Below are 8,866 nucleotides of genomic sequence, written 5' to 3'. Positions count from 1 at the left end.
CTGTCCGTCCACCCAGGTGCAAGTTCTTCAGTCTGACCGAGACCCCGGAGGATTATACCATCATTGTCGATGAGGAGGGCTTCCTGGGTAAGTGCTTCTCTCCCCAGGGGCTTGGCTGGACTGGGGCCGGCAGTCGGTGCCGGCTGCCCGCCCCCCTCCCCTTATTTCTGTCCCCACCTGCTGGTGGCAGAGCTTCCTCCTGTCCTGTGTTCTGGCTGATCCCCTCCCTTTCTGCTCTCGAGACTTTTTCCCAGGAAAGGCCCCAGAGCTGAAAGGGGGCGGTGCCTCCCCAGCCAGGAGCTAAAGCAACCAGGAAGGCAGGGGGCATGTTCTCTGGGACTCCTGCCGCGAGGGAGGCGCTTTCAAAACATCTTCAGTCCTTGTTCGAACAGGAACTTGCCCCAGTCACCATCCTTTTATGATTTTATCTTCCTTCCATCTTTTAAATCGAGATAGAATTCACGTACCAGAGAGTGCGTCATTTTAAAATGTACAGCAGTTCCGTGGTCTTTGATATTCCCAAGGTTGTGCAGCCGTCACCCCTATCCGGTTCCAGAACACTTCCGTCACCCCAGAAAGAAGCCCTGTCCCCTCATCCTCCACATCCTTTTAGTTTTATGATTGAAGTTCGTTACGTTTGTCCGGCTCTAAAGTAACAGTGAGTGTTCATTGGTGGCGAGTGCTGACCGATACGTATTACTTGATGCGAAGGTGTTGTGCTTCTCCTGTGATTATCAATGAGGAACTGAGAGTGGAGGCGGGGAGTCGTGGGTCCAGACTCACCAGCAGAGGAGCTGGGCCCCCTGAGAGCTGGTGGTCATTCAGAACTGCTAAGTTAGAGTCTTCCGAACATGTAGAGAGGGCAACAAATCCAACAGTTTTTAAAACCCTAGCCCTACCCACAAGACAGCTACTGGTCACTTTTTTTGTGGTTTTCTTTCCAACTTTTCTCAGGCGGTCTGTTTAATTTATAGAAATGTTTTCACTTCACATAACAACAAAATATGCTGTGATATCACAGCCTTTCAGCAGCAGCCCTGGTTCCTTGCCCAGGCCCCTACGGTTGGAGCTGAAGTTATTTTCATTGTCCTCCAATGAGAAATTTATAAACTCTGTCAGTGCATAACATGTATTCTTAGGCAGGTTGATTCCCAAAACAGAGTCTGAGAAATGGCATTGTGGAGTCAGGAGTTGACTATTTTGTGGTTCCCGATGCGTATCGACCCTCTTTACTTTTACTGGTGAGAGAGTGAAGCCCCAGGAAGCGGCTTCCCAGCTACGCCCTGTTGTCCTCGCACGCACGTGGTCTAGGGCACCGAGTCAGTATTGGGGACTGGGCTCGGCGCCCCACATCCTACGGGCCCCCATGCCTCCAAGGGGGGGCGGCTGTGTGGCCAGAGCAGGAATGGGGCAGACCCCACTGGAGGCCCTGCCCCTTCGCCAAGGACACCTGTGTCGTCAGTCACTCATTCATTCATTCATTCATTCATCAGAATTTTCTTTTCTTTTTTTTTTAGTATTTATTCAGTTGCGCCAGGTCTTAGTTGCAGCAGTGGGGCTCATTAGTTGCAGCAGGCGGGCTCCTCAGTTGTGGCTTGAGGGCTCCTTAGTTGTGGCATGCCAACTGTTAGTTGCCGCACACATGTGGGATCTAGTGCCCTGACCATTGGGAGTGTGGAGTCTTAGCCACTGCGCCACCAGGGAAGTCCCCCATCAGACATTTCCTGAGCCCAGGAACCACAGACCGGAATGTTGCCTTAGCCACAACTCACATGAAGAATGTCTGCTCAGGCAACCCAAGCACATGTTTATTTTCTCATGGGCATTCAGGCCTTTACACAGAACTGCTGAGAATCAGGGCGCCTCGGATGTAGAAGGAACACCCCCAGAGTGTCTGTTCTCTGGGAAGGGATATTCTATCTAATCCACCTCCCCAGACCAGTATCTCTGACTAACTGTCTACCTCTGAAGGCAGCAGGTAAGAAAACTCCTTGAGCAGGGAGAGCGGGAGGCTGCGGGACCTGGGGAGCCAGTTTTGCTGGTCCTGGAAGGCTGTGTTTGCAGGAACTGTCTGTAACCAGGGAGCTGTCCTTTGGCTGAGCTTAGTGTCGGGTTATTCTGAGCCAGCCCCGAGGTGGGGGGTGGGGCAGTATTTACTGAGCACCTGCTGCGTGCCATGCCGGCATCTTGCTGAGCCCCGGAATGAGAGACCCCACCTCCGACCTTGGGGCTTGGTGCCATGATTGGTCGAAAGATGGAGGGAGGAGGATGTCGAGAGGTAACTCCTGGCCTCACCCAGGGCTGAGGGGAAGACCCAGCTTCTATCCAGCCTCTGCTACCTTCTGGGCAAGTGGCTCACTGACCTGGGGCCTCCGTGGCCTCGTCCCTAACACAGGATCACCTCCTTCCCTCCCTCCCAGTTCTGTAAGGTGTGTGTGTGGCCATATGACAGGCATCAGGGAGTCACGTGCCACCTCCACTTTGCGTGTCCACCAGGGCAAACAGTGCAGTGCCCATCAGCACTCCCTGCATCTCCCGCCTAGCTCTGAGCTCCCAACTTACTAATTCAGTAGTACCCCCAGCAGGGGTCCCCTCTGCATGAGGTCCAGGTCAGTGAAGGAGCTGGGATCCCAGTCGGGGCCAGTTCTTCACTGTGCCCTGAAGCCGACCCCTCCCTCCCGGTGAGCACTGATGGAGGATGACGCACACCTGCCTCTGGAGCGTCTCCCGCGTTGTGTAGAATAACAGACTGGCAGCTCAGCCTGGAGCTGAGATTACATCTCCCGGGATGGGAGGAGGGGTGGACCTTGAGGATGGGGTGCCTGCTGCAGGGAGGGCTGCTTCCCTGGAGAGTCCCCCGCATCACTCCCATGACACCTCAGCTCCTGCCCGCCCACCCGCTTCCCTCGACCTCTCCAGGGCTGCCTCGTGGCAAAGTCCTTCCCACGAGGTCTCCACATTCTACACCCCCAGGTGTGGATATCTCGCCGTGTTGACCTGTAGTGCACATGCTTCTTATCTTTTCATTCCACTCAGTATAATTTCCCAGGATCAGATAGCCTTCAAAAGTGTGTTTTCCCGATACCCTTTGTATTTTGACAGTTTTCAGACTTGTACAACCGTTGAGAGCCTACAATTAACACCCCTGTTCCCTCCACCTGAAACTAGACTTGCCGGCTGGTCACCTTTGAGGACAACTGTTTTCACTTCTTGTCCATAAACAGTGCACACATACATTTATTATTTAATGGACCACTTGAAACTAAGACCTCAGGACAGCTCACCCTGAATACCTGAGCCTGTATCAGCTGAGAATAAAAGCCCTCTCCTACTTACCACACCTACAGAATGAGACGTTAATTGCAGAATTCATACCTACCATAAATTTTATATTCTGATTTCCTTCATGACTGGGAAATGTGTTTCATAGCTGAAAAACCTGTTTTTTAAACAGACGCATCGTATTCTGTCGCAGATGAACTGTGGTTCGTCTGCCCGGCCCTGGCGTTGACTTTTTTGGTAGCTCCCAGGTCTTTGTCTTAAATCCTTTTGGGTTGAACGTTCATACCCATAACTCTTTCTTTGTCCCATGTGTAACTACTCCTTTACAGTGAAACTGTACATGTTTAAACTCTTGATACATTTTTCCCCAACTTCTGTCCAGAAACCAACAAAACTCCCAGCAGCAGCGTTATAACAGAAAGGCTTTGGCACTTGGCAAGCCCTCGGACGCCAGGCACTTAGCTACGCACTCGATGGGGATTATCCCATTAAATCCTCCAAGCGTCTTCTGGAGTCTATCCTGATTTCATCAGCCCAACATTTGAAAACTAAGAAACCAAGAGGTGGTGATTTCGTTCAGAGTCACACAGCCAGGACACAACCCGCCCACCTGACCCCAGGACTCGTGACCCCGCTGCAGGCAGGGTGGGAGAAGCCTGACAAACTCTGTCAGAGGACGTGACCACTTAGCACAGGGAACCACAGGGCCTGCAGCCGGAAACGGGGGACTCCTGGGGAGGTAGGGTGGGCTCCCAGCAACAGAGCTGCCGACTTGCTTTCTGGGAGGTGGCAGGCGTCCTCAGCGACCCGCCAGGGAGCGTCCTCAGCTCTGATGGGCTATCTTTAGGGTCTTGGACGATGGGCAGTGACAGTATTAATAACCCCTTTCAGTCTTGGAATGTGTCTACTTTTCCTCTAGGGAAGAGCAAGCTGGCTCCCTCCTGGCAGCTCCTGGCAGCCCAGCCCCCAGCCCCGCAGCGGCACCTCGGGCACCCTGAGGCTTGGCCTGGGTGACGATGGGACCAGGCAGGCCTTCCCTTGCCCCCGAGTGCCAGGGCAGCATTTGGGGTCCCTGGGGCCAGAAGCAGCGAGCACTGTGGTCTCCAGCTGCTTTGCTGCTCTGACAAAGCTCACCCTTCTGGAAGCTTCAGAGAGGTGACCACTGACCCAGGGCTGACCTCCCTCTCAGTCCAGGCCTGCTGCTTGAAGCACCTCAGTGGGTTCCATCCAGGACTGAGAGCCGGGACCGGCGGGCAGACCCACCCCCGCTCACCGGCCGCCCAAACCCTGAGTAGCGTTTGGATGGAGCTGAACTCCTCTGGGCAGTGGCAGCCTGCAGGCTGCCCACCATCCCCCACCCGCCCACTTCTGTCCCCATTTCCGGTCGGCCTCAGGCCTGGGCTTCTCCGCGGGACCCGTCCAAACCCGCTGAGAGACTCCTCGGAGCAGAGCCTTGGTACCCTAGCACCCCCTAAAAATGCACATACCCCAGCGCTTTGCAGACTTGGAGGGAATGGCCTTCACCACTGTATCAGCAGCAGCTTCCCAGCAGCCTCTGCTGCAGAGGACGGAGCCAGGGTTAGAGTTTGTCACTGTCTGAGCCCAAAGCCTGCGTTCTTTGCCACCACCCTCACGTGCTCGCCGAGGACCCCACTGCTAAAGATCAGGCCCCACTGGATTGTGGAACTCAGGCGGGGGACAGAGGGCAGGCCTGAGGCTGGGGCAGCAGAGGCTCCACCTGCCAGGTGAAGGCCTTACAGGGCCAGTGGAACCACGGTGCCAGAATTGGGACATTGGAACCTCAGCTGCCCGGACCCCCCCGCCAACTTTACAGTCCTGAAGCTAATCCCGGCAAGAGGGGTTCTCGCGACACCCCACCACGGGCTGGTGGCGGGACGGGTCTGGACAGACGTGCCACGGTGCCAGAATGAGGTGCCCTCCCCATTTACTGCACTGTGACCTTGAGTCAGTCAGCTTCCCTCTCCGGGCCTCAGTTTCCTATTCTGTGAAATGGGGCAGGGACTGACTTCTGAGCCAGGTCTATAAGCAAATGGACAGCGTTCTGCACTGCTGGACTAAGAATTCAGAGAAGTTGGCAGTGTCTGGGGGTGACACTGGCTCCCCCGGGGCCCTCTGCCTGATCCTGGGAAGCCGGGTACAGGAGCGTGGGATGATGTCGAAGGCCGCCCTCCACCTGGGGTCTGGCAGTGTGACCAAGCCCTGACCACAGAGACTGAGCTGGGGTGGGGGCGCGCGGCGGGAGCAGAGAAGGTCGATGGGTGGGAACAGGGGCCCGGGCAGAGCAGAGGGGCGGGGACAGCTGCCACGTCCCTCCTCATCCATTCTTCTGGAGCCTCCGTGTGCCAGGCGCTGAGAATAGCAGAAAACAAAGCCCCAGGGCGCTGGCGTGCCAGTGAGGCCAATTGTAGACTTGAACTGGCCGCTCACCCCCACGCGGCCATGGGAATTTAAAGGAACCAAAATTAAATGCAACTTAAAATTGTATTTCTTCTGTAGCACTGACCACATTTCAAGTGCTCCGTTACCACATGGGGTAAGTGGCTTTGGACAGCGGAGGTATAGACCATATCTATCATCCCAGAAAGCCCTCTGGGGCAATGCTGGTTCCCAGCGGCACGAGGACTTTGGCTTTTACTCCAGAGAACGTGGAAAGCCACTGGGCAGTTTTGAGTTGTGAGGAGCTTGGAACAGGCAGGCAGAGGCAGGTTCACAAACGCGGACATGGTCCTGATGTGTTAGCGTGCGGTGATGGAAAGGACCCCTCCAGAATTTTCCTAAGATGGCTTTTGGGGTTCTGCCCTACTGAAAAGTGAAATTAAAATTTTTTATTAAGTAATTTTATTTATTAGTATATTAAAATGGTGCTTCAGATGACAGACCATCAAGGCACCCTGGCCCTCGGTGGCTCCTGGGGCTGTCTTTGCTTAAGATGGCAGGGTTGGGGGCTCACAGCACTGCCCCCAGGAAATCCCCTCCATGGCCAGTTCCAGACCCCTTGGAATTTCAGAATTGAACTGGGACACTCAGTTCTGGGGAGCGTGTTTCCTCTGGCGGTCCTGGGGCTGAGAAGTCTCTCTTCTGACACCCCAGATGACAAGCGGAGAGACTAGATGTGGAAGCCTGAGATCAGGCTTTCCTCCTGCCTCCCCCACTCCCAAACCCCTTCCCTTCTCTGGGAAGCAGCCTACCTCTCCAGCCAGCCTGGCGGAGGACTGGCCCCTCTCAGCCAGCAGGGCCAATGGGCTCCGTAGGCTGTGGTTGCCATGACGACCTTAGCTGGGCAGGTAGGAGCCTGGTTGAGGCTTCCGAAGCCATCTTGCTGAGGCCAGCACAGCCCAACCCAGCTTCCCTCGGGCAGCATCATGATCATCGCAGCCCCCTTAACTCACCAGTGTCCGGCCCCCTCTTCTTAGCGGCCCCCTTGCTGGGGACCTGGCCCTTCTTCCCATGTGGTGCCCAGCATCGAGCATAAGGGTCTGTTTGTAAGTCAGATCTGGGTTTGAATCCTGGCTCTGTTATTCCCTGTCTAAGTGATCTTGGGTAAGTCACCAGCCCCTCAGAGCTCTGGTTTGTCACATGTATGGGGTGAAATGACAGTCCTGGTACGGGGTGGGTTCGAGCAGGCGACTGTGATGCGTGGAGAGTTCCATGTGCAGCCTGTGCTCTGTTCTGTGGCTGCCTGTCCATGCAGCCGTGCACATGTGTGTACCATGTCCCGTGCACAGTCTCCCCTGGGTACTCTTTCTGCAGGACGGGGTGGAAGGATGGTCTTTGTGAGCTAGTCAAGGAGACTGGGCGATCACTGCCGCTCTGAACCTCCCCGACCCTGCCCCTGCCGGTGCCCCCGCCCCCAGGATCCCCAGGCTCTCAGGAGGGACTTGGGTGACAGTCACTGCCCACTGGAAGGTGGCAACCTCAGGAGGCCTTCTGGAGCTGAATGTGCTTCCAGAGGAGCCTGAAGTACAGGTCTAACTGAAGCAGGGAGGAAAATCCCGGGCCCCCCACCCTGTCTTCTCCTGGCCTCCCCTCTACCCCCCAGCCCCTGGGAGGTTCCTGGGAACCCAGTTTGAGAACCATGGGACCCGGTCCACCGGTATAAGGTGGTGATGGCAGCACCTGGTACCCAGAAAGGTAGTGAAAACCAGAAATAACAGAACTGTTACTGCTGAGTACGCATCACTTCACAGCTGGGGAAACTGAGGCCCAGCACAGATAAACCCCTTGTTCCCATGGTCCCTGCCCTACTGAGCTGCTGGGCACATCCAGAGTCCTATGAGAGCCTTCCCTGCTCGGTCCTCCCCGGATGGGACCTTTAAGGACGATCTCGGCCTCCTTTGACAGATGAGGGCGCTGAGGCCCAGAGGGCGGGCTGGCTGAGGTCACACATCTGGGGCCCATCAGTCATAAGCCGGCCTTCTGTGTCCCCCTCCAGAGCTGCCCTCCTCGGAACACCTGAGTGTGGCCGACGCCACCTGGCTGGCCCTCAACGTGGTGTCGGGTGGTGGCAGCTTCTCCAGCTCCCAGCCCATCGGTGTGACCAAGATCGCCAAGTCGGTCATCGCCCCGCTGGCCGACCAGAACATCTCTGTGTTCATGCTGTCCACCTACCAGACGGACTTCATCCTGGTGAGCAAGCTGCAGCCCACGCCCAGGCAACGTGGGCGCCCCCTCGGATGTGGTCTGCAGAGTTTGTGCCTCTCCCCGCCGGTTTCGTGATCAGCTCAGAGAGAGGTCAAGCGTACCTTAGGGTCATCAGTCCAGTGTCAGCATGGCCCTGGCTGGTCTAGTCCCACCCACTGCCTGCCCTTTGTGTGCACCATGCTGGGTTTAAGCTGGAGGCCAGGAAGTGAGTGCTGGGGGTGCGTGTGGGTGGGATGCCCCCCTCGCTGGATGTCTGGCTCCCCCAATCCCATACCCCTCCCCTGGGGTGGCAAGTGTGTCTGGCCATGGAGCCAGCGGCATTTCCTGGCTACCGTGTTATTCATGCTCTTCTCCCATAGGGCGTGGCCACCCTGGAGAGTCCTCCCAGGCCAGGGACAGGTGTGGCCACCACACACAAGAGGGAGTGGGGGAGTGGACCTGCACCTCCTAGCCCTCGGCACGGTGTCTGCTCCCCTCTGCATCCTCCCTGCTGCCCCTGGGGAGGCATGTGCCCCTGGTCCCAGGCTCCCGTCCCCAACCAGGACAGCGGGAGGCAAGGACAGGGGAAGCTCGTTCTGGGGACAGAATCTCAGAGTAAAGGGGCTGGTGGCCCCAGGCCCACTCCATCCGGGGACTATGGTACACTCCCTCTTTGACTCCCCGTCCCCAGGTGCGTGAGCGGGACCTGCCCTTCGTTACCCACACCTTGTCATCAGAGTTCACCATCCTGCGGGTCGTCAATGGCGAGACAGTGGCAGCCGAGAACCTCGGCATCACCAACGGCTTCGTGAAGCCCAAGATGGGTGAGTTGCGGGAGGGGGAGGGTTGTGCAGAGAGACCTCAAGAAATTACCAGGTCCTACCCAGGGCAGCCCCATTCTCAGAGCATCAGTTGAGGGCCAGGCATAACACGGTACCACAGT

At 56.6% G+C, this 8,866-nt stretch overlaps 1 protein-coding gene across 1 annotated transcript in view; it reads left to right on the top strand.

Annotated features, from left to right (window-relative positions):
* Positions 1-8,866, top strand: part of CASTOR2 (cytosolic arginine sensor for mTORC1 subunit 2) — a 57,150-nt gene that overhangs the window by 36,312 nt on the left and 11,972 nt on the right. Inside the window, exons 2-4 of the mRNA XM_033840248.2 lie at positions 17-87; positions 7,736-7,929; positions 8,615-8,747. Of these exons, the coding sequence (XP_033696139.1) occupies positions 17-87; positions 7,736-7,929; positions 8,615-8,747 (398 nt within the window). The remainder of the gene's footprint in view (positions 1-16; positions 88-7,735; positions 7,930-8,614; positions 8,748-8,866) is intronic.

Source organism: Tursiops truncatus, chromosome 15, assembly GCF_011762595.2.
Source record: "Tursiops truncatus isolate mTurTru1 chromosome 15, mTurTru1.mat.Y, whole genome shotgun sequence".
In the NCBI taxonomy this organism is placed as follows: Eukaryota; Metazoa; Chordata; class Mammalia; order Artiodactyla; family Delphinidae; genus Tursiops; species Tursiops truncatus.
Note: the sequence above shows the minus strand (reverse complement) of the source record. Positions and strands in the feature narration are given on the sequence as shown.